The 25,850-nt window shown below is 35.5% G+C and overlaps 1 protein-coding gene across 7 annotated transcripts in view; it reads left to right on the top strand.

Annotated features, from left to right (window-relative positions):
• Positions 1-25,850, top strand: part of DDHD1 (DDHD domain containing 1) — a 96,975-nt gene that overhangs the window by 50,322 nt on the left and 20,803 nt on the right. For all 7 annotated transcript variants that reach the window (XM_032405138.1, XM_032405136.1, XM_032405133.1 and 4 more), the window contains 4 exons: positions 580-727; positions 10,687-10,793; positions 16,916-17,022; positions 24,695-24,957. In XM_032405138.1, coding sequence (XP_032261029.1) covers positions 580-727; positions 10,687-10,793; positions 16,916-17,022; positions 24,695-24,957 — 625 coding nt within the window. The remainder of the gene's footprint in view (positions 1-579; positions 728-10,686; positions 10,794-16,915; positions 17,023-24,694; positions 24,958-25,850) is intronic.

Genomic DNA, 25,850 nt, shown 5'->3' with positions numbered 1-25,850 from the left:
ACCTGAGGAAGATGAGAGAACATTACTAATAAATTTTTCAGAAATTTTTGTTAAGTCTGATATTAAGGTTTTTTTTTGCTATTCCATCTTTGTTGTGATTTCTTTGATAACAGATGTGCTTGAATATCTTCTCTATGTTTACTAGTCATTTGTTTTGTGAATTACATTGTACCTTTAGCCCATTTTGCTATTTGAATGGTTATCTTCTCACTTTTTGTTTACTAAGCTTTCTTTCATACCTCAGTAATTAACATATTTTGCAAAAATTTTCCCAATTTGTCTTTTAGCTTTGCTTCATGGAATTTTTTTGATAGAGAACTTTTTAAAATTTTTATGTGTTCTGTCCATCCCTCCCTCCTTCCTTTCCTTTTTTCCTCTTGTTTCTGGCTTTAGCGTCATGTCCAGTCAAGCACTTTATATCTGAGCCAGTCAAGGTACATCTTCTTACAAGTTTCATCCCCACCCAACCCAGTGAAATTTTTTCTTAAGATCTCTTTTACTTTATTATTTCTTTCAATATATTGTCAAAATGCTATTTCTGGAATAAATAGTAAACTTAGAATCATAATTTTTCTACAGCATCAAGTAGTGGGACCAGACTTCATAGAGGTTATGTAGAAGAAGCCACATTAGAAGACAAGCCATCACAGACTACCCATATTGTATTTGTCGTGCATGGCATTGGGCAGAAAATGGACCAAGGAAGAATTATCAAAAATACAGCCATGTGAGTTATTTGATGAATACATTCTCCATCTAGTCTAGAATCCAAACTTTGGTCTGGGGTATAACGGAGTTTAATCATTCTACCACATGTTTCTTCAATGTACTCTAATATCTCTTACTTTATAGATGGAATTTCTGGACCAAATTTTGAGAGTGATTATGTCCAGATGATGATGATGATGATGATATTTGAGTTTTTTCCCCCTACAGCATGGAGAAGATGAAGGATAAAAACGTAAAACTAGGTTAGGTTGAAAGCAAAGAAAAAGGCTTAATTTTCAGTTTGTAGCTTACTGTCTGAACTGCAGAAACTGAGAATAATTGCAAAGTTGCATAATTATGAAAAACCTAAGAATCATTTAAATTGCCAGTCAGCAGTTTAACCTGACCAATTAATTACTACCAGGGGAAAACGAACTCTAAATTTTATACAGAGAACAGTGGGTGTTTTAACCAACACACATGGTATATTATTTACCTCATTAATTTATTTATATTCATCTTTATTCTAAAAAGTCCAACATGTTAGAGGGGTGGGGGATGTTTTTATTTGTGTGTGAGTACTGTGTTGAAGGGAAATGTTAGGGTTAAAGATTCCACCACAAGTTTGGCTCTAAACTAGCAGCCAGTATGAAGAAAAATCTAATCGGGGATTCCTGTCTGGCTCAGTCTGTAGAGCATGCAATTCTTGATCTCAGGGTCATGAGTTCAAGCCCCATGTTGGGCGTGGAGCCTACTTAAAATTGAAAAAAGAAAGAAAGAAAAATCTAATCATATTTATGATGTCATGAAAACAAACAGTTGTTGGTTCAGAGCACACTTTATCTGGTTCTGAGGCTTCAAGTAAATGCGTTTCTTGAGTCCTTTAGAACAAATACTGTGTAATACCAGGAACTTTGTCCTCATCAACATCTCTCTAATAGTGCAGTGTTGAGTTTTGTTTCACTTTTTATTGTAATACCTCTTAATGCCAACTGGTGGATTAAAGTAAAGGTACAGTTCAACTTTTAAAAACTTTGTCAGATACTGCCAAGCCACCCTAACTTTTGTCAGTCTTCATAGCTTATATTACAAAAAATCTCTTCCCTCTGATTCTGACTTTATTTTCTGGTGAGTTGCACATGACTTCTCGAATATTTATGTTTTTATTGTTAAAATGCTGATCTCTTGCTTGGATACCTAGGAACCTGAGACATAGGTTTAATGGCATGTTCTTTCTGGAGCTATTGATAAATGGGAAGGTATCACCTTGCTTATTTTGGGTGTAGGTTGGGGAAAACCTAACCCAAAAAGGCTTAAGCCTAAAGGAGGATTTAGTAATTCAAATCTAAGATTTGCCAGTTATGAGAATCCAGAATCCAGTTTCTATCTACGCTACTTTCCTTCATTTTTTAGCTATTCTCAGACATCTGGTTCCAGATGTGATTTATATTATATTGTGTTCAACTTCAAGAAGAAAGAATAAGCCTTTTTTTCCAGAAGTCCCAGCTAGTCTAGACATTTCAGTGACCAGTGGTGTTGCATCCAACTGCCTGAATCTACACATGCGGCCATGCAGGGTCTGATCTGTTGAACTTGTCATCTTTCCACAGTCAGATGGAAGTTGGCTTCATCATAATCATTGGGAGAGGTAGAGCCACAGATAAAAATCAAGAGCTAGTATTGAAAGTAGGATGAATGAATCTAAAGTGGCTCAAAAAAACCAAGTTATCTGCTGGGGCACCTGAGTGGTGCTGTAGTCGGTTGAGTGTCCAACTCTTGGTTTCCACTCGGGTGGTAATCTCAGGGTCATGGGATCGAGCCCCATGTCGGGCTCCACTCTCAGCACTGAGTCTGCTTGGACTCTCTCTCCCCCTCTCCCTCTGCCCCTCATGCTCGTGCTTTCTCTCTCTCAAATAAACAAATCTTAAAAAAAAAAAAAAAAAAGTATCAGCTACAGAGAAGATTGCCGTCATTCCTTCAGAGACAGGTTAGTTTGATGGAAAACCCCCCACATAAATTAGTAATTGATAGAAAATAAACATAAAAGAATTCTGCTTAATAATAAATGGGGAAATCCAGAGGATCTTTTAATCCTTTCCCTGCTTTCTACCATTCCTAAGTTAGTCGTCCAAGACTATAAAAAGAGTAAAATTAACTTCATCTTTGTCACTGCCATTCTGAGTCTTGTTTGTATTTGTGAGACTACAGTTGAAATGAACAAAGTAGTATAAAGGGTTACAAGACTTCCCCCCCCGACCCCCGGCAACCTTTTGTTCTCTGAGGACCTCTTGAAATCATGTTTCAGAAACCTGGAATTAGAGGTTTATCCCTCACCTTATTTTAGTGATTGATGTGGGTTGAGAAGAAAGTTGATAGACAACTTCTAGGAATATCAGAGCTGGTTTACTACAAAGGATGAATGTATTTGAATTGGATTGGATTTACTTTTTGTAGCAATTTATTACAAGGGAAATCTTCACTGAACTTATATACTAATACCATAAATAAGTAATGTTAAAGCTATAATTTTAGAAGAGTATAAAGAAACTTTCCATTAAACATGGTAGATTTAACACTTAAGCTTATCTTATTCCCTCCTGAAACCTCACTGAAAATGAAAGCAAAGGAATTTTTAAAAGAAAAGCATAAACCTGTAAGCGCAGAAAAAAAATGGAAGAAGGACAACAGCAAACAAGATTGTCAACAAAATTGATTTTTTAAATAGGAAGTCCATTCACATGGTTGACAAATCAAAGTATAAAAATGTGCAGAGTGAGAAATCTGACTCCTGTTCTTATCTCCATCATCCCCCATTGTCCACTGTCCTTATGTCTCAAAGCAATGTTAATCATTTATTTTATATTGTTCTAAAGTTTCTTTAGGTAAATCCAGATTTTTTCACACAAAGGTGGCATATACATTTCTGGACCTTGCTTTCTTGTGTAAAGAGTGTACCTTGTTGATTGTTACGATTTTCTGTTTTTCTCCTTTCCTATGTATGTCTTAATACCAATTTGTTTTATCAATTGATTTTTTTTTTTAATTGAGAATTATAAAGACTTATTCTTTTAGAGCAATTTAGTGATCCTTAATTGGACAGTAATTCTCAGGCACTATTAATCTCTTCCTTCCTTTTTCAAAATATCAACTAAATAAGCATTCATTGCCCTAGCAGGGGAACATTGAAGTTTAATAAGCTTCTATAACAGGACGGAGCTTTGTGCGTGGCCTTTCAGATGCACGGTCATGGGTTGTAGCTTGAGCCATAGCGTAATGGTTTGCAAGCATTCCTGTTTTGTTGTTTCCTCTGCCCTCCGTTGGTCTCAGTGTTTCTCATGTTGTCAAGACCTCTACATTTAGGAAATGTTTTACCATTTTTAGTAAGGCAAATCTGGGGACATAACCAATCTCTCTGTCCCTCCCTCCCTCCTACCCCCTCTCTTCTTCCTCTTCTTTCCTTCTCCTTATCCCCTTCCTTCCTTCATTCCTTACTGTCTTCTTTCATCTTTCCCTTTCCTTTTTTTGAGTCATCCCTATTAATTACAACCAAGTGATTTAGGAGATATACCTGCTTGCCTAATCAGTATCTACATATGTGACCATCTGAGAACTAGGATAGTGATCCTGTGGAGTAGAAGACTATGTAAGTTTACTGTAGAAGAGGACAATATTTTAGGCTAATGTAGTGTTTTCCTGAGTTTATAATTCAGTCAGGGTTCCTCAGCCCCATCAGTTTTGACATATTTGATCAGATAATGCTAATTATTATATCATAATGAAATATGTAAGAATTATACAGTCATCAAACAAAAATGTGGGTAGAATAATATTAGAAATCTTAAAATATGTATATGTATGAGTATATGTTCTCATACTTGTTAAAACTAAACATTTGAAAAGATGGCAAAGAAACTTAAAAATGTGTTTATAACCCTTATTGGAGTATCTGCTGTAAAAAATAAAACAAAAACAAAATAGACTCTGTGGGTAATGAAAGAGATCATGCCTTCAAGTCTGAAGTTTTGGCTATCATTTATTTTCAGTAATGATAAAGGAAGCAGATTTTCCTTTTGGCAACCTAGAATTTATTTTGACGTTTTTAAAGGCAACTGTGAGGATATACAATCAGTAAAATGTAATCATATTGTAAATATTGCCTTTTAAAATATACTAGAAATGGAGATAGACTTTTTTAACAAATAGTATTGGGATAATTAGATAGCCATAGGAAAAAAATAAAATTGGGTCCATTTCTCACACTCAGATAAATTTTTATTGGATCACATTTAAATATAAGAAATGAAGCCATACAAATACTATGGATTTAAAAGGTAGAATTGAGGGGAGTTTGAATTCTTCTACACTTTAAGAATAGAGAAAACTATCCTAACTATGACTTGATCCAGAAAAAAAAGCTACGTTGACAAAAACATAAAATAAGACAAACTGAGAGAAACCATGTGCAGCTTTTATATCACAGATAAACAGTATCCTTAATATATAGGGAACTTCTAAAAATAAAGAAAAAAGATCTGGCTACCTTTTAGAAAAATGGGCTAAAGAGGTGAACATCTAATTCCCAGAAAAGGAAATGCTCAATCAAATGTAAATTAAAATTGCACTAAGATGCCATTTCTTGACTATGAGATTAGCAAAAAATCCAAAATTTGACAATATACGCCTTTAGCCAGACTATAGGTGATAGGCATTCTCATACTGCTAGTAAACTGCAGTGAAGAAGAGAGAATGTGGGAATGTGTGTCAAAATTATATATGCATTTATTCTTTGACCCAGCAAACTTAACTTGGGAATCAAGGATAATATCAGCAAAAATATTTTTAAAAAGATATATGCACAAAGCTATTCTTTGCAGCATTACGTGTAATGGGAAATTACCCAAATGTACATCAGTAAGAGACTGATTGATAAACTATGGCTATTTATATTATGGAAAACTATGCAGTTGTAAAACAATGAGGATGACCTCTATATATTATTGTGGCTCTTTGAAAAGATCGGCAAAACTGAGAAACCTGCAGCTAGACTGACCAAGAAAAGAGAGAGAAGATTCAAATTACTAAAATCAGGAATGAAAGAGGGGACATAATTACTAATCTTACAGAAATCAAAAGGATTATAAGGGAATACTAAGCATAATTCTGTGCCAACAAATTAGATAGCCTAGATGAAATGGACAAATTCCTAGAAAGATACACACTACCAAACTGATTTGATGACCAGTAAGAAGATACAGAAAATCTAAATTGACCATTAACAAGTAAAGCATTTGAATTAATAATCAATAAACTTGCTTCCAAAAAAAAAGGCTCAGGACCAGATGGCTTCACTGGCAAATTCTGCAAAACAAAAACACAAAAGAGGAGCACCAATTCTTTATAAACTCTCCAAAAAATGGAAGAGGAGAGAAAACTTCCCAACTCATCCTTTGAGGCCAGTATTGCTGTGATGCCAAAAACAGACAAAGATACCATAAGGAAAAAAAAAACCTATAGACCAGTATCCGTTGTGAATACAAATCAATATTTCTTATGGACACAAAAATCCTCAACGAACTGAATCCAGCAGCACATAAAGATTATACACTATGACCAAGTGGGATTTATCTCAGGGATGCAAGGTTGGTCTGACATATTTTTAAAAGAAATCAGTCAAGGGTAATAGAACAAAGGAAAAAAAAAACATACCATGTGGTTTTTGATGCAGAAAAGGCATTGACAAAATTTAACACCCTTTCATAATGAAAACACTCAGGAAACTAGAGAGAGAAGGGAATCTCCTCAATCTGATAAAAGGCATCTACAAGCCCATGACTAAAATTATACTTTAACAATGAAAGACTGAAAGCTTTTCCTCAAGATCAAAAACAAAACAGGGATGTCCCCTCCCAATTCTGTTGAACATTGTACCATAGGTATCAGCCAGGGCAATTAGACAAGAAAAAGAAATAAAAGAGATCCAGATTATAAAGGAAGAAATAAAATGATCTCTGTTTACAGATACGATGATCTTATAGAGAGAAAATACTAGGGAATCTATACATACACACAAAAAAAACTACTACAGCTAATAAATGAACTCAGCAATTAATAATCCAAAAATTAAATTTAAGAAAGCATTTCCAGGCACGCCTGGCTGGCTCAGTCAGAAGAGTATATGACTCAATCCCGGGGTTGTGATTTCAAGACCCACGTTGGGGGTAGAGTTTACTTTAAAAAAAGAAAAGAAAAAGCATATCCATTTATTACAGCATCAAAAAAAATAACCTACTTAGGAATAAGTTTAACAAGAGAAATGTAAGATTTGTACACTGAAAACTACAATACACCTTTGAAAGAAATTAAAGAAGACCAAATAAAAACAACAGTTGTGGATTAGAAGATTTAATGTCATTAAAATGGCAGTACTTCCCAAATTGATCTACAAACTCAGCACATCCCTATTAAAGTCCTACCTGTCTTTTATGCAGAAATTGACAAGTTGATCCTAAAATCCATATGGAAATGCAAGGAACCCAGAACAGCCAAAGCAATCTTGAAAAAGAACAAAGATAGAAGACTTACACTTCCCAATTTCATAACTTGCTACAAAGCATGATCAATGGAATAGAATTAAGAGTTCAGTTGATTTTCAGCAAAAGTGCCAAAACAATTCATTGAGGAAAGAATATTTTTAAGTAGGCTCCATACCCAGCGTGGAGTCCAATGCAGGGCTTGAACTCATATCCCTGAGATCAAGACCTGAGCTGAGATCAGGAGTTGGATGCTTAACTGACTGAGCTACTGAGGTGCCCCAAGTATAGCCCTTTAACAGTTGGTGCTGGAACATCGGGATATCTATCTGCAAAAGAATGAAATTAAAACCCTACCTCACACACAAAAAATTAATTCAAAATTAATCAAAGACCAAAATAGAAGAGCCAAAACTATAAAACTCTTAAAACATAGGAGTATATCTTTGTAACCTTGGATTAGGCAATGGTTTCTGAGATACAACATCAAAAGTAGAAGCCACAGAGGGAAAAAGAGAGAAATTGGACTTCAGCAAAAGTTATAACTTGTTCTTCAAAGGACATCATCAAGAAAGTGAAGACAACCCACAGAATGATTTACAAATCATAATCTGAGAAGGATCTATAGTATCTAGCATGTATAAAGATAAAAAAAGAACTCAATTTTTAAAATAGGTAAAGGATTTGAAAAACATTTGTCCAGTTAAAATATACAAATGGCCTTAAGCACATGAAATGATGTTCAATATCATTAGGCATTAAGGCGATGCAATTCATAACCACAAAGAGATGCCACTCCACACCAGCTAAGTTGACTCTCATCAAAAAGATGGAAAATAACAAGTGTTAGTGAGGATGTGGAAAAATTAGAACCCTCATGTTGCTGACGGGATTGTGCAATAGTACAACTGCTTTGGAAAACAGTTTAGCACTTCTTCAAAAATTTAAACATAGAGTTAGCATACCAGCCCGTAATTCCACTCCTAGGTATATATCCAAGAGAATTGGTAACCTATCTACACAAAAACCTGTTAAAGAATATTCATAGCGGGGTGCCTGGGTGGCTCAGTCTTTAAGCGTCTGCCTTCGGCTCAGGTCAGGGTCCCAGGGTCCTGGGATCAAGCCCCGCATTGGGTTCCCTGCTCGGCGGGAAGCCTGCTTCTCCCTCTGCTTGCAGCTCCCCCTGCTTGTGCGCATACACTCTCTCTCTCTGACAAATAAATAAATAAAATCTTAAAAAAAAAAAAAGAAACACTTCAAATAAGTTTTAAGTGTATGAGTTAGTAAAGATGTCAAAAAATATACAAGCTAAGAACTCAGTATTGTTAATAAAAGGGAAGAATTAACCATTCATTTTGCCTTTTCTCAGTTCATAAACTATTTGGTTGTACTACAAAGCAGCCAAATATTTGATGTGAGGAAATTTCTCTTTCTAGAAGTATAAGCTTTATAAAGAAATAAGGCGTGACGGAACCATAATAAATTAATCAATCTAAGTAAGTAATGATCGTCGTAACTGCTAGTGTCACCAAAAAGAGACCACCACATTTGTATGCACCCATGGAGTAGTAGTCTTGCCAAAACAATAGAACTTGAATCTGATCAAGCCCCTATATCTCACTAACAAATTACAGGAAATAGAGAACAAAGAACATGTTAAACAATACCATGGGGTTGCAGTCATTAAAAATCAGACTCTCAGGAACCCTACAGGACAAAAATAAATTATAAAACAAAACCAAGGGGCGCCTGGGTGGCTCAGATGGTTAAGCGTCTGCCTTCGGCTCAGGTCATGATCTCAGGATCCTGGGATCGAGCCCCACATCGGGCTCCCTGCTTGGCGGGGAGCCTGCTTCTCCCTCTCCCTCTACTGTTCTCCCTGCTTGTGCTCTCTCGCTCTCTCTGTCAAATAAATAAATAAAATCTTTAAAAAAAAAAAAAAAAAAAAAGTGAGGGGAACTGATAGATTAAAAGACACGGGATGCCTGAGTGGCTCAGTTGGTTAAGGCTCAGGTCATAATCTCAGGGTCCTGGGATCAAGCCCTGCATCGGGCTCCCTGCTTGGCAGGGAGCCTGCTTCTCCCTCTGCCCCTGCTGCTCCTCCTGCTTGTTCTCTCTCTCTCTCTCTCTCTCTCTCTCTCTCTGACAAATAAATAAAATCTTAAAAAAAAAAAAAAAAGACGCATAAGAGACATACCTACCAACTACAGTGCACGGACTATACAGTCCCCCACCTTATCTGTAGTTTCACTCTCTGTGATGTCAGTTATCTGGTGTCATCTGCATCTGGAAGCAGGTGATAGTAGCCTAACACTACATCACCATGCCTGTGTCATTCCCCTCACTTCATCTCACCGCACAGACATTTTATCATCTCATGTCATCACAAGAAGAAGGAGGAGTACAATGCAAAAAGATTTTGAGAGAGAGACCACATTCATACAACTTTCATTACATTATATTGTTATAATTGTTCTATTTTATTATGTTACTGTTACTAAGCTCTCACTGTGCCTAATTTATAAATTAAACTTTATCATAGGTGTGTATGTATAGGAAAAAACAGTACATGTAGGGTTCAGTACTGTCTGCAGTTTCAAGTATCCACTAGGGGTCTTGGAATGTGTCCCCACATATAAAGGGGAGGACTATTGTATTTGGAGCTCAATTCAGACAAGTGTAAAAATATATTTTATGTTAGAAAATAGCATTTCTAGTCTAACTGGGAAAATGGGACCACTGAACTACATCTTTGCTGAAATTAAAAAATTGTTAAAAGTTTTGGTATGATAATAGTACTGAATAGGTTATGTTTTCCTTATATTTTAGAAATAGCTACTAAACAATTTACAGATGAAATGATGTGATGTCTGGGATTTGCTTTAAAATATTATGGGGGAAGGGTGTTACTATAAAGGGTTAGTATGAGGGAATTTTGGGGGGATGATAGAACTAGTTTGTATCTTAATTGTGGTGGTGCTAACCACAAATCTCTACAACTGACACCAAAAGGGAAAAGAAGTCAATTTTGCTATATCTTAATTTTAAAAATAAAATTTAAAAATTCATATTATGGAGAGAATGAGTGGAGGAATAGATGAAATAAGACAGGCCATGACTTGCTAATATTTGGAGCAGAGTGATGGCAGAAGAGGGGGGGGATTTTGTTGTCCTACTCTCTCTACTAAAAATTTATACATATAATTATTTAGAATATAATGCAAAAGCTTGTAATATTTGAAATCAGAGATGACAAATTTAGGGAAATAGCTTTGAAATTAAGGTTTCCTAGTATTGTGAACTATTGCATAGTGTAACGATGATTGAAACATTATAGGATGAAGTTAGAAGCAAGTGGAAGTGGTATGATTAAAGACATTTTATACCATATAAGTACATATGAGAAATTACTCTGATAATGTTTTGTTTTTATTTTGTTTTTTTTTAGGATGAGAGAAGCTGCAAGAAAAATAGAAGAAAGGCATTTTTCCAACCACGCAACACATGTTGAATTTCTGCCTGTTGAGTGGCGGTCAAAACTTACTCTTGATGGAGGTACAGTTTGTTTAAAAATTAAGTGATTTAGTCAGTGGAAGCAAGGTGTTGCTCATTGGGAACAAAGTGTCTTTCATTTAGTTGTCTTGAGGTATAGTCACTCTTTGTTCTAGATAATTTAAGAAAATCCACTGATTTTTATTTTTTTATCTCTTTTTTTATTAACATACAATGTATTATTTGTTTCAGGGGTACAGGTCTGTGATTGATTCTTAAAATAATTATATTGACATATGTTGATTCGGATCACCATATAGATTTCACAGATAACCCAGTTTTTATGCATGCCTTTTGTGGACTAGGGGGTGGGGCAGGGGGAATGGGGAGCATGTGGAGGGAACAAAATATTGTCTTAAAGTTTTTGACAGAGAGTGATTTGTTGACAACTTTAAAAATATTTGTTGTCCACAATTCCATATGAGCTTACGTTTTCTTTCTAATAATTTTCTTTTCCTATATTTGGAAGATAAAATCTCAGGTTTTTTGTTTCCTTTTGTTCCTGCATTCCCTGGCTGGTAAATTATAATCTAGCATAGAGAAATTATACAATATATTTGTTTAAATAAAATCATTTTTGTTTGCTTCCTTGAAGAGTTATGAGCTAAAATATGCACAAAGATGTGACCTTTTAATATTTAAACCATTAGGATGGCATGTTTCAGTTGATGATTTGCATAATCTGGAAAATGAAAGCGTTCTAGACATATCAACTGCTGTTTGTGGAGCTTTTACTGTGTGCCTGGCACTCCATAGTTCATTTTGCATGGAGTTTCTCATTTAATTTTCTCATATAGCTATGAAATATACCTACTTTGTTTTCTCTATTTTACTGATAAGGAAACTGAAACTCAGTGAAAGGTGAATGAATTTAACTAAGAATGGCAGGAATCTAGATCTGTATGATACCAGAGCCCTTATTCATCACAGCACTAACCTGCCTCCCTGGATGATTTCCAAGGATTCTTCCAAGTCTGTGGTTCTATCTCATAGTCAGTTAGCAATGTCAGTTATAGCTTATAAACCAAAATGGTATCCAAAGTTGTAACAAATTAAAAAAAAAAAAATACTAGTGATCAGAGAAGACTTCTCAGCAGCAGGAGCTCATACATAAGGTTCTAGTGTAATTAACACTATCTTTTGGGCTTTTCCCATTTACCCAGATAAATTTCTGAGGCTGCTCAGGAATGTACACAGTATGGATGAGTTAACATTTAATAAAACTGAATCTGTAATTTTCCATTAGGTTTAAACTACTGTGATAGACTCTCAAAGGCATTATGCTGAGGGAGAGAAACTAAAGGAAAAACACCACTGTTTCTATTCTCAACACTTCTGATACCAAAGGTATGGAGGTTTTTCCCCATACCAGCTATTTCTCCAATTCTGGGTATCCTGGAATTTAACTCAATTCTGCCACAAACTCCCCAGAGAGAGTGCAGTCAGATTCAGGACTCAGTCCCACAAGACTGCCGCCTACTTCAGATGCCATCACACATTCCAGATTGTCACTTATACATCTGATTGACTGGCTATAAATTGGGGAAGGGGGATCCCGTCACCCCATCCTAAGGTTCAATAATTGACCAGATTCACAAAATGACTCACAAAACTCAGGGAAGCATTTACTTACATTCACTAGTTTAAAACACATTTACTGATTTAAAAGGGTGTTACAAAGGATACAGTAAAAAGGCAGATAAAGAGCTATGTAGGGCAGGGTATAGGGAAGGGGTGCGGTGATTTCATATCCTGTCCAAGTGTACCACACACACATGTGTGTGCCAGTCCGTAGGCTCCCCAGACCCTGTTGTTATTTAAGAGTTTTTACGGAGGTTCCATTCTGTAGGGATAATTGATTAAATCATTGGCAATTGACCTCAGTCTCAAGCCCCTCTCCTTTACGGATGTCAGGGATGGGGCAGAAAGTTCAACCCTCCAATCACATGGTTGGTTCCTATGGCAGTCAGTTCCCATCCTTCAAGAGTCACCTTATTAGCGTAAACTCAGGTGTGGTTGAAAGAGGCTTATATGAATAATAAAAGACATTTCTTTCACACTATCACTCAGGAAATTATAAGGGTTTTAGGAACCCTGTGCCAAGAACCAGGGACAAAGACCAAACATGTGCTTCTTATTACAGTTGGCCCTTGAATAATTGGGGGGGGGGCGGGGTTAGGGGTACTGACCAACCTCCCACGCAGTCAAAATTTGTGTATAACTTCTAACTTTTCAAAATCTTAATTACTGGTACCCTGCTGTTGACCAGAGTCTTACTGATAACATAGTCAGTTAACACATGTTTTATGTTATGTGTTTATATACTGTATTCTTATAATAAAGTAAGCTAGAGAAAGTGTTATTTAGGAAATTATAAGGAAGAGAAAATGCATTTACAGTACTGTACTGTATTTACCAAAAAAAAATCCACGTATGAGTGGACCCTCACAGTTCAAACCCTTGTTGTGCAGAGGTCAGCTGTATATCACAGTATTACAGAAGCCAGTCTCAAAGGCTGCATAACATGTGCTTCCATTTATGTGACATACTGGAAGAGGCAAAACTGTAGGGACAGAGAACTGATTAGTGGTTACAGGGTTTAAGGGAGGGTTTAAATTTAAAAGGGAATTTTTTAGGGTGATGGAACAGTTCTGTATCCTGATTATCATGGTAGTTAGCAAAAGCATATATGCATTAAAACTCAAATGTCAATTTTACCGTTTGTAAATTCAAAAACATTGATTAAGAGTATTTACCCTCATTTACCGTTACTGTCCTCATTGGTATTGAAGGACTAAAATCATTTCCTTCAAATTAGGAAGAAGCTAAGGATGTCTACTCCTATAACAGATACTCAATTTGAAATCTTAACCAGTATAATGAGATAAGGAAAAGAAATAATAGCTTTAAGGGATGGAAAAGATATGTTTTCATTTGCAGGTCTGATGGTTGTCTACACAGAATATACAAAAGAATCTAAGGAAAAATTATTAGAATTAATAAGATAGTTTACAGTGTTGTGAAATAAAAGATCTGTATGCAAAAATAACTGCATTTCTATATGCCAGCACAACTGTTCAAAATAGCATAAAAATACAAGGTTCCTAGAAATCTAATAAAATACGTATATTTATATTAAAATGAAAAAACAAAAATATTAAATATAACTTTTAAATATATACAAAGATCATTTTTGTAGATTGGATGGTTCAATATCCTAGAGATATTAATTCTCCCAAACTGATCTATAGATTCCACACAGTTCCAATCAAAATCCCAATAGAGTTTCATAAAACTTAACAAACTGATCCCAAAATTATTGTAGAAAGATCAGAGGCCCAAAAATGGCCAAGAATCAGAACAAGAGGGTGGAGAGGGTGTCATGTCCTGGTAGATGACTGGACCATTTTTTAATTTTTGTATTTAAGACAATTTAGATTGGCACGAGGATAGTCAAACAGATCAGTACACCAGACTAGAGACCCCTCAAACGGATTTATGCTTAATTTGGAAACCTGGTGTATGACAGAGCCGGCATTACAGATCGTGGGTGAAAGGATGGCCTGTTCCATAAATGGTCCTTGGTAACCAGTTTTCCTGTCGGGGGGCGGGGGGAAGGGTGGGGGTGGTGAGAATGATTCCTACCTCACATTCCAGAAGATCAAACACATAAGCCAGGACTTTAAAACATATTAGAAAAAAAATATGGCACAAAAACACAACTATTAAGTAACATTGGCAAGTCTGATTAGATTGAAATTAAGAACTTCTTTTTCTCAATAGACAACATAAAAAATGAAAGACAAGCCACAAGCAGAAAAGGTGTTACAACAGAACAACAGATATAACCACCAAAGCTTTAATATCCAGAATAAAGAACAGGAAACTTAAATGGAGCTAGATAGGCAGCACATACATACACATATATGTGTTTATATATATATATATATATATATATATAGGGGTGTGTGTGTGTTATATTTTTTAATTATATATTTTCATATATAAAATGTACATCTCTCTAGTAATCAAGGAGATGCAAGTTAAAACCACAATGAAATATCTTCTAGCCTTCAGGCAAAAATTTAAGAAAGTGACAATACCAAATGTTGGTGAGGATGTACAGCATTGACAATTCTCATTGACTATTGGTAGGAATGTGAATTGGTACAATCTATTTGGAAGATGGTTTGACACATTCATATAAAGTTGAGTATGCATGTGCCCTATGACACAGCAGTTTCACTCCTAGATGTATATACCCTAAAGAAACTCCTATACATATGCACCAGGAGACATGTACAACAGTGTTATTAGGAGCATAGTTTATATTAGCAAAAAACTAAAAACAACCGAAATGTCTTTCAAAGGAAAATGGGTGCATTGTTAGATATGTGTGAAATCCTATACAGCAGTGAAAATGAGTGGATTACAGCTATATGAATCTCAGAAGCACACTATTGGGGGTGAAATAATTCAATTTACATAGTGTTGAGAAACAGACAAAATGAAATAAAATAGGCTCTGGCACATAGTAAATGCTATAGTATTGGCTAAAGTTATTAATATTAATGAACATGTAACAAATCTATAAATTTATAAAGCAAGAGTGTAACACCAACTTCTTATGGGTGGTTACTTAGGGAGAGCCATGTGATCATTTAGGGATATTCTGTGGTTTCAGAGATACTGGCAATATTCTTTTTTTTTTTTTTTTTAAGATTTATTTATTTATTTATTTGACAGAGACACAGCGAGAGAGGGAACACAAGCAGAGGGGGTGGAAGAGGGAGAAGCAGGCCTCCCGCCGAGCAGGGAGCCCGATGCGGGGCTCGATCCCAGGACCCTGGGATCATGACCTGAGCCAAAGGCAGATGCTTAATGACTGAGCCACCCAGGCACCCCGATACTGGCAATATTCTTAAGCTAGGTGGCAGAAACATGTTTTCCCGTATATAAATTATTCTTTCAAATGCACATACATATTAAATATCTTCTTTGTATGTATGTGTATTTTCCAGTAACAACTTTTTTTTGGAAATGCATTAAAATGGCATTGAAACTCTTTGTATCAGCATAGTAGTCACATCTTTCACTTTTACAATTTAAAAATGGGTTGTGCTACCCGTATCCTTTACATCTTTGAAAAGACTTCTAGCTTTGCTTGAATCATTGTGGTCCAGTCATTATTAGATTGTATTAAAGTAGGGAATAAATAAATAATAAATTAAAGTAGGGAATAAATAAAACCAAACCAATTCAGTGAAAAACAAGAACTGCACTAGACTAAAAATATAAGCCTTCTCCTGCCTAACTTGTTCTTCCATGTTATGATATTAATCCAGGTATAGGGCTTCTTTGTATTTCTGTGAGAAATGCAAAGTTTCCTGTATCTCTGATCATTAGGCATTTCAGAGAACAAGCTTCCCAAGATAGAATTTCCATGGGTTAGCTGTAACTCAGGAATGCTAAATTGTTTGCAGTGCAGTGTAAGTGACTTTCTTTTTTCAAAAGCAAATTATATCAATTTATCTTGTTTACTGAAGAGGCCCTTTGCTGATTTGCCTTTGTGCATATTTGTAATTTGGCAGCTTTTGCCCATAGGATCTTGGGTTCACTAGAGAGATGTATGTAAAGCATAGGGAAACTTGAATTTGTTGCTGGTTTGTCACCAGTGGCGGTGGGCATTCCACATGGGTATTGCCAGGCCCAAGGTACAGAGACCAAAGAAGAAGAGAAAGGAAACAGAAAAAGTACAGGAAGAGTGAGGTCGTGTCCCTTAACACTTGTTCCAAGAACCGAGATGGCCTGGTTTTGCTCTCGGTACCCCTGAATGTCATGCAAAAGCCAGTACATAAGAAAAAATGGTAAATCTTTATAGCTTTGATAATGGCTTTCATCCTTAATGTTCCTTTTCTTCCCGTGTCCCCTTTAGTCTTTTACTGTTTTGGTTTTTTTTCAACATTTTGCAAGAAGGGAAAGTTCATTAGATCCAAAGCCACTCTTGAACTTTCAAACATGGACTTGAAGACGTGTTGTTTCAAAGAATGTAATTTTTTTCGCAATTTATTTTTTCCCTAAAACAAAGATCTTCTCTAAGTTTAATTTTTTTTTTAAATTTGTAGACACTGTCGATTCCATTACTCCTGACAAAGTACGAGGTTTAAGGGATATGCTGAACAGCAGTGCAATGGACATAATGTATTATACTAGCCCACTTTATAGAGATGAAGTAAGTATCATGATTATCTTGTTGCTGTTGGGTATTTTTTAGAGTGATAGCATATGTGTCCTGAATTTTAAATTTTTATGCACTTTTTTTTTATAAGCAAATGAGAATTTGCAGGAATCCGTTAACCTATAAATAGCCTGTGTTTAATGGTAAATTTGATTATCTTCAAACTATACTTGGGAAACCCTTAATAAAATGGATAACCTTGGAAGTCAGAGATTGGTTAGAAAACAACCAGTTTTTGTAAATCTGATTAATTTTATCTACAATTATTGTCCTCACAAAAAAGTTTTAGACACTTAAGAAATTTCCTTCAAGTTTTTTGATTGTAATAGACTTGCATTTATTGTGTCATTTCTGTAGTGAATTCATATGGTTCTTAAATTGTAATGTTGCTGATGCATCGCAAAAATAACCCTGGGGGGAATGGGTAAGGGTAAAAGTTTATTCAGAGGGATGAGAGACTCTCCACTGAATGCATTTTGTCACTTTACTGGTAAGAGAAAAAATTCTGTTTCATAGGAATAACCTTGTTAATTACCTAGCATATGTTAGCTTATCTAATCCTCTCATAAAAACCCAATGAGGTAGATATAATTAGTATCCTCATTCGAAAGATGAAGAAACTGGTACAAGGAGTAGTTACCAGTAGAGCTGCTCTGTGCTGCTCCAAGCCAGTTCATTTCTTGATTCTGTTCATTCAGAGTCATCCCTGATTTCACTCAGGATATCCCTTGCATATCTACAGAAGTATATTAGGTTAATTGCCACAGAACTTCCTTCTCTTTGGGCTGCCATCCCCTCAGGATTTTTCACCATTCCTCTTTCTATATCCCCTCATTATCATATCCCAGTATGGGATAAAGTCTGCCTTGGTCTGCTTGATAACAGTAAAAGAAAGTACAATAAAAAGTAAAAACAGTAAAAAGAAACTATACTGGACTTCATTCTAACCCAAAAAGGAAGGCCTGGTTCATGAAGTAGAATACTAATAATTTACATGTTCATATCCATTGTTGGATATGCCCTAAAGGTTAGGAAATTGTGAACTATAGTATTGCAAGTGAAACCAGTAAGGGGGAAAAAAAGGAGAATGGCTGAGAGCATATAACATATATATATACACACACACACTCATAAACCATAAGTATACCTTATACACACACAACAGGTGTATGGTTGGTAGGTTTCCTAAGAAGGTATCCTGAATGTTTAAGGGTAAAATGTACTGAGACATGTCCCCCAAAACTAATATTAAGAGCTGTTTAAAAAAAAGTTTTAAGTTGACATTAATAACAGGAAAAACTAGAAAAAGTGTCAGATTCAAAGCTCTGACCATTGGCTAGTGATGACTGAGAAAGTGGTCACTTTCTATTTTACTCTCTTATATCTCCAAAAGTAGTTATCTTCGGAATGGAATTGAATAAAACAGATACCCAGTAGAAAGAGGGAACTGATAGCTAAGATAAATGAAATAGAGAACACCCAGAGTGGTGTTTTTTTTTTTAAAGATTTTATTCATTTATTTGAAAGAGAGAATGCGTGCTCCTGCAGGGGCTGGTATGCAGAGGGAGAGGGAAAAGCAGGCTCCCCAGCTCCCCACTGAGCAGGGAGCCCAATGCAGCCATCCCAGGACCCTGAGATCATAACCTGGACCGAAGTCAGACGCTTAACCAACTGAACCACCCAGGTGCCCCAAGAACACCCAGCATTTTAAATTAGTTTGTCTTTTAATCCAGTTGAATTTTGTGGAAAAGCACCAGAGAACTTGTGGTGAGATTCATCATCAGTCTTGAGCACTGTTTCCCAGTTTCCCAGACATCCTTAACTAGAACAATTACTTGGGGTACTCCATAAAAATATAGGCAAAAAAAAACAGTCTCGTGGGGGTTATTGGAATTAAAGGTATAAATGTGAATTCATGATTTTTAAAATACGTGGATGTGTATAGATATCTATATATTCAAGTGTATATGTATATATATATACTTGCATATATTTCCCACCTGTGTGCATTGAAAGGGCCAAGAAGCGAGGATACCCCAATCTAATGAGCACACCTAGCACCCAGACCTTTGCCTCCAGTACTATTATTACCTTCTAAGAAGAACTGAGGTTCCTTAGGAAAATGGCTGATTCCAGGCCTAGAGTAGGGTAGGAACAACTTGTCATGACAGAAAGTAGGAAAATGCTCGAAAGAATGATGGGGCAGATCCCACTGGCCAAATCTGGAACAATTTGAGCACGAAAATAATCAAGTAATTATTATTACTTATTATAAGGAATTGGTAATAGTAATTTTAATATAGAATTATAATAAGGATAATATAATAAGGAGTTATAAAACCACTAAAAAATTCATGATCCGTGTTGATTACAAATAGATAAACAAATGGGGGAGAAAGCTTCTTTGCCCACAGTAAATGCAAAGGGCTTTCTGAAAAATGTGGAGGGAATGCTGGAGGAAAATACTCATTTTGCCGCTGTCGTGGTAGGATCAGGTAAAAGAGGCTTGGGCAAGATTAGTCAATGGATGCTTAATTGAGGGCATTATTTTGATGAGGGACAAGATATTTGCATAGTCTTAAAAGTATATCCTCACTGCTTATTAGTTAAAAAAAGGAACAGTTATAGAGTGGAGAAATTAGGCAACACCTTTACTGGGTATTATGAGGGACAGTCAGAGGACACAGCATCGTTTATGCAGTACTCCAGTCATTAGGAAACATCAAGCAAACCTAGAATGAGGACGTTCCAATAAAGTGAGACTGGGACTGTGTTCTTTTAAAATGTAAATCTTGTGAAAGACGAAGAATGGCTGTGGAGAATGTTCCAGATTAAAGGAGGCTAAAGAGACAGAATAGCTCAATACAACATCATATCCTAGACCATAACTTGTACTGGATGGGGGGAAATGCTACAAAGAATGTTATTAAATCATCTTGACAAAATGTGGATGGTAGATCAGATTAGATGAAATGTTATATCAAAATAAATTTATGAAGTTGATTACTACACTCTGAGTATGGAAGAGAATATTCCTAGTCTTAGGAAATATACACTGGAGTATTTAGGGGGTAAAGGACGATGACGTATGTAATATATCCTCAAATGGTTCACAAAAAAATGTACATGGGTGTGTGTACTACAGAAACAGGATAAAATGCTAACAATAGATAAACCTTTGGTAAAGGATATATGGATGATCTTTGTGGAGTTGTTTTTTGTTTTTTGTTTTGTTTTTACAACATTTTATAAGTTAGAAATTATTTCCAGGTAAAAGGTTAAGAAAAGGAATGAAAAAAATGGTTTCCAGGATCTCCTCCCTGGAGATTCTGATTCAGTGGGTCTGAGGTAGAGCCTGTGAATTTGTGTTTTTTAACAGTTCCCCAGGTGATACCATCAGGGAAATTTGGGAAACATTGCTTAAGGTATTGTGAAGAACAAAAGAAAACTTAGTGAGAAGCAAGCAAAAATCATTCTTAATGTTAAAAAAGGAAAGCTGATTCTTCAAATCAAGCCCGTTTAGCACAGGGTTGTTGTTAGCCTGTATTCTAGATTAAATTATTTTTAAACAGTATATGTTTCCTTAAGGAAGCAGTGATAAATAACAGAAATCAGGAATTCTTTAGAATTATATCTTGCCTGGTGAATGAACCTTGTTTGGTTTACTCAATAGGCATATGAAAGAGCCTTTTTTTCCCTTTCTCTCAGCCTTTGGAGTTAAAATAGATGCCATTCAAAACCTGCCACTTAACTAGCTGTGTGACCTTAAATCACATTTCTCACTGTCACAGCTTCCTCACTTATAAAATGGACACAAGATACCTACCTGATAAAGGTTGTCATGAGGATTAAAGATGTAATGTATATAAAGTTCCCAGTACAATTCCTTGTCCTTAGATTCTCAAGTTGTGATTAATTATCTATCTGTCTTTATGTATTTCAAGGCCTCCCATTTAAGAAAAAAAAGGAATAGACTTACTCTGTTAACTCTAGAAAGTGAATAAAGATCAGTGATAGAAAATATGGAAAGGAACATGCTTGTTTACTAATGAAGAACTTTGTAAGTAACTAAAGCTGCCTTAAAAAAAACAGGAATGTCTCAAGGGAAAAAATTGTAAATAATGTGATGGATTTTAACTAAACGTACTTGTAGTGATCATTTCACAATTTATACATCTATCATATCGTTATGCTGTGCACCTTAAACTTATACAATGTTATGTGTCAATTATATCACAATAAACTGGAAAAAAGTTTTTAAAAACTAGAAGTATCCACCTTAGAGTGGAGATACTCATTGGGGTAGATGCCGAGCGACTTACTGGGATGCCACTGAAGGGACTCATTCACAGCAGCTTAAATTAGATCATCTCTTAGTTCCCCTTTCACTGGAGATTGTGAGATGCTCATGGGAGGGCCCTAATTAGTGATTGTGCCAATAATCATTAAAAAGCCATGGTTAAGGGAAAAGTTTTGTATATCAATTAGTGCTTCTCAGGTCATACTTTCCAAGGACCAATTTAAAAAAAGGAAACTAGGGGCGCCTGGGTGGCTCAGTCGTTAAGCATCTGCCTTTGGCTGAGGGAGCCCCACATCGGGCTCCCTGCTTTGCGGGAAGCCTGCTTCTCCCTCTCCCATTCCCCCTGCTTGTGTTGCCTCTCTCTCTGTGTCTCTCTGTCAAATAAATAAATAAAATCTTTAAAAAAATAAAAAAATAAAAAAATAAAAATAAATTTAAAAAAGAAAGTAATCCAGACTACAGAGACATCATCAAAGAGCCTTTGGCCCTGACTTTAACCCTGAATAAAGTAACATGAAAAATCCAGAGAGAACTATACATCTTGTACATCTGAACTCTCTTTTCAATGACTTTTAAAAATGAAAAATTTTAAAGAGAATGGTCACGGCCATCTCTTGTTATTATTACTTGAAAATCGTTCAACTGATGCATATAACTAAAACTCTCTAACTTACTTTTACCCATTAAAATTTCCTGAAGCAGAGAGAAGGACAAAGGACTAATTATATTCTTCAGCCATACTTTGTGGGTTTGGATCCTCTGTTGAAACCGCTGGCTTTTTCCTTTTGGGTTAATTTTCTTCATAAATTTTAACTTTTAAAGCAGCAGTTATGAGAACTAAAAACTCTTAAGCTTTTGAAGAGCCATCAGTTGCCTACCGTGTGAGAGGCTAGCTGACTTGATTAGATAATATTGTAGAGCTAATAAAATTAATATCACAGGGTATATCATTAATCTTGGTTCATATATCTCAAACGAATATACTTGGTCACAAAGGGATCTTAGCTGGGAGAATATAATTGGATCAGCGAGGAGAAGGAGAAAAAACCCTAGTTAGTGTGGACTTTGTGGACACAAAATAGAGGTGGAGTTTTCCTTTTGCTGCTGACTGGATGATTTATAAAAGCATTTCAAGGTAATGCACAACTGTTTAAAACTTGGCTTTCAAAATCATAATGTTTTGGAACACAAACATTCCTGTATATGTAAGCTATGGGCAAAGATTAAAAATGCTACCATATCTAAATATGTTCTAATAAGGAAACATGAAGACCACTTATATTCAAGCATATGATTATTAAAATAGATGAAAGCATCAGCTCTCCAGAAACTGTCCATTCTGTGTTTCATTCCATGGTGAAATATTTTAACATCAAATAGACTTTCTCTGTCTTGGATATTTACCCTTGTTTTGTTATCCATATATGATTACTGAAGTATTGGGTATAGTCAGAAGTGCTTTAAAATTTTTTTGATATGAAATAGGTTACTCACTGGTAGAGATGCTGGTAGATCTTTTCCCTTTTTTTAATTTTTAAATTTTGATGGGGAGGGTGGTATTTTAAAACAAAAAGATTGGATACCTTTTGCCAGAGTACTTAAGTATATGTCTTTTAGTGTTTCTAGATTTCCATAGTGTAAGTCTTAAAATCAAGGACTTCAAAAGTAAAAACTATTAATAAATGTTGCTTTTGAAGGAATTTATCTTGTCTATATGTTAGCTTTTTCTGGACCTCCTTTCATGTAGATTATAAATCAAGAAAATTACAAATTTTAAGGTTACTTGATATTTTTGTCAAAGCTAAGTCCAGAGCATTACACTATAACTCCCTTTGAGCAGAGCCCTGTAATTCTTATCACACTGCATACTCCTTAAACTATATTGACTGGAATTATCTACAACCCACGTCTTAGAAGGTTTTTATATGCATTTGCCACTTAAGGCAGTAGTTCCTAAAATGTGGTATCCAGAACTGTTGAATCAGACACTCTGGATTGGAGCCTAGCGATCTGTCTTTAACAAGCCCTCCATGTGATTCTCATGCACTTTGAAAGTTGGAGTTGGCTTTTCCCAAGAAAAAAAATGTCCAGTTAAAGTATAAGCTTTGTTTGCATTTCTCCCTAGAGAAAAAAGGCAGCTTATCACCCTTCTACATGCTAGCAGCTCCTCCTATCCTTCTCTTCCCTCATTGGCTGAATATATTTCATCAGACCCAACACATGCTTTCAGTAGCTTTAAGCAGACCTCAGTATTGCATTGTAGAGTCCTGTGATGCCAGCCGTCAGGAGAGAGCACCATGCCTTCGTTCATGTCCCTGCTAATCCTGCCAAGCATGAATGCTCAACTGATTTTCAGTTAATGTCAGCAGGTAGAAAATGTTCAGTAAAATCTAGTGGAGGCTAGTTGCCTCTTGAGATGGAATAACAAGACCGAAAATAGAAGTAACACATAAGTAATATTGTACGTCAGAGCGGCGGCTGGCATTCTAAGAAGTACTGAAATGAGGAAGTAAATTAATAGCAGGCAGGAAATATATAATCACATAGTAGTAAGCAGTGGTAGGGTGAGGAGAGGACTGCCTTAAAATTCAGTCAGGGCCCAGTATGGGTTGGGCAACAAACAAACATCTTTCTGACTTTATGGGCTGTTTCAGTTAATATTTGTTAAAGCTAAATTTCAAAGGAAGCAATTTTACAAAGAAAAATGACTAAGGTACTTCTCACATTACTAACCTTAAGCCTTAAAAAGCCCTGCTTTGCAGCCACATGAAACAACATTTCACTCATATCCATATTGCCAACTTAATGGGAATCTTGGAATATCGAGTAGATCCATGTTAGCTTTTTTTTCAATCATACAATGGCCTTTCATTACATTACTCTTATCTAAATGCACAATGTCATAACATATATGTTAGCACACCTGTTAGCATAAACCCAGATAGTCTTTCTCTAAAATTTACTATAGCTTAAAACTACAAGATACAAAAGTTTAGAATAGCATAAGAATGAGTTGCAATGAAGAAGAAATTTGAAGGGGCTCTTTGGGAAACTTACTGGACTCTGCATGGAACTTTGTTTTTTAATCTCTGAAACTGCTGGCGTTTATAGCTGCTTTAAGGACCGTGAAGAGATCTAGGTGGTAATATCTGCTTTCATTCCTTAGCAATGAGATGGATTACACATTATGTATACTTTTCTTCATTTTCTGCAAGGTTTTGAAGCACCTGAGTTAATTTTAATGACTTAGGTATATTTGGCCAGTAACATCTGTTTTTCTTTCTTAATGTATTTGGGTTTAGAAATAAAGTTTATAGCAAAGTCAGTGACTACTCTAATATGATAATGTTTTCTTATTTCAAACAGCTAGTTAAAGGCCTTCAGCAAGAGCTGAATCGATTATATTCCCTTTTCTGTTCTCGGAATCCAGACTTTGAAGAAAAAGGGGGTAAAGTCTCAATAGTGTCACATTCTTTGGGATGTGTAATCACTTATGACATAATGACTGGCTGGAATCCAGTTCGACTCTATGAACAGTTGCTGCAGAAGGAAGAAGAGTTGCCTGATGAACGATGGATGAGCTATGAAGAACGACATCTGCTGGATGAACTCTATATAACAAAGCGACGGTAAAATACCCTAGTCTCTTCAAAGCATTTTTAAAGTGTTTGTGGAATTACTGGACTTCTTAGGAGAACACTGTAAGATGTTCATGATAAAGAAAAATATATTATTCGGAGTGCGAAGATTATTAGATGCCTAATCAGCTAGAGACTATTTTGTTAATTTTCATGCTAATTGCATGTGTGTTCCAATAGCACAAAATAAGTTGTTTTGTCATCATCTTATTTTTCCTTCCATCTCTTCTTCACAATTTATTAGGAGTGAAACCTAAAACTTACTCCAACCTGAGTTACCACACAGAATCCTTATCGAAAATGTTTACCAGTTTATAATCCTTCGTAGTTTTTACGAATCTTAGAGATGGGCCTTTGTCTGTCTTACTATTCTGAAAATAATTTTAAAACAGTTTTTTCCTTGGCACATAAATTTTTTCACAGATTTACAATTATTTGATCACTTGTGGCCTTCCTGATACTATCTTATAATTCTTTAACACATTCCTATCTTCATCTGTAGTTACATATTGCTCTATTCTTTGTCTTCTTAATGCAGCCCATCAGTTCTAGTGGAATAGTGAAAAGTCACTGATTCTGATAGTTAGCATCATATAAAAACAACCAATTTAGTTGACTAAAACTTCTTTTCAGGAAGCCTTGGATTTGTTTTAGTCTTATAGAAGTTGCCTAAGGATTTCATTTAGAATATTATTAAGTACCATAGGCTAGATACATAAATTTTATAGTGTCAAAATAATTATAGTTTTGAAAGAAAATATAAGCAAGCCTCAGAGCAGCATTTGAGATATAAAATCCAGTAAAAAAAAAAAAAAAAAATGAGGTTTAGAAAATGAACTGAACCTTTAAAAAAATTAGTTCTGTTATGTATTAAATGTAAGTAG

Source organism: Phoca vitulina, unplaced genomic scaffold (genome assembly GCF_004348235.1).
Source record: "Phoca vitulina isolate PV1807 unplaced genomic scaffold, GSC_HSeal_1.0 scaffold7, whole genome shotgun sequence".
Taxonomy (NCBI): Eukaryota; Metazoa; Chordata; class Mammalia; order Carnivora; family Phocidae; genus Phoca; species Phoca vitulina.
This window is presented reverse-complemented; position numbering and strand designations above follow the sequence as displayed.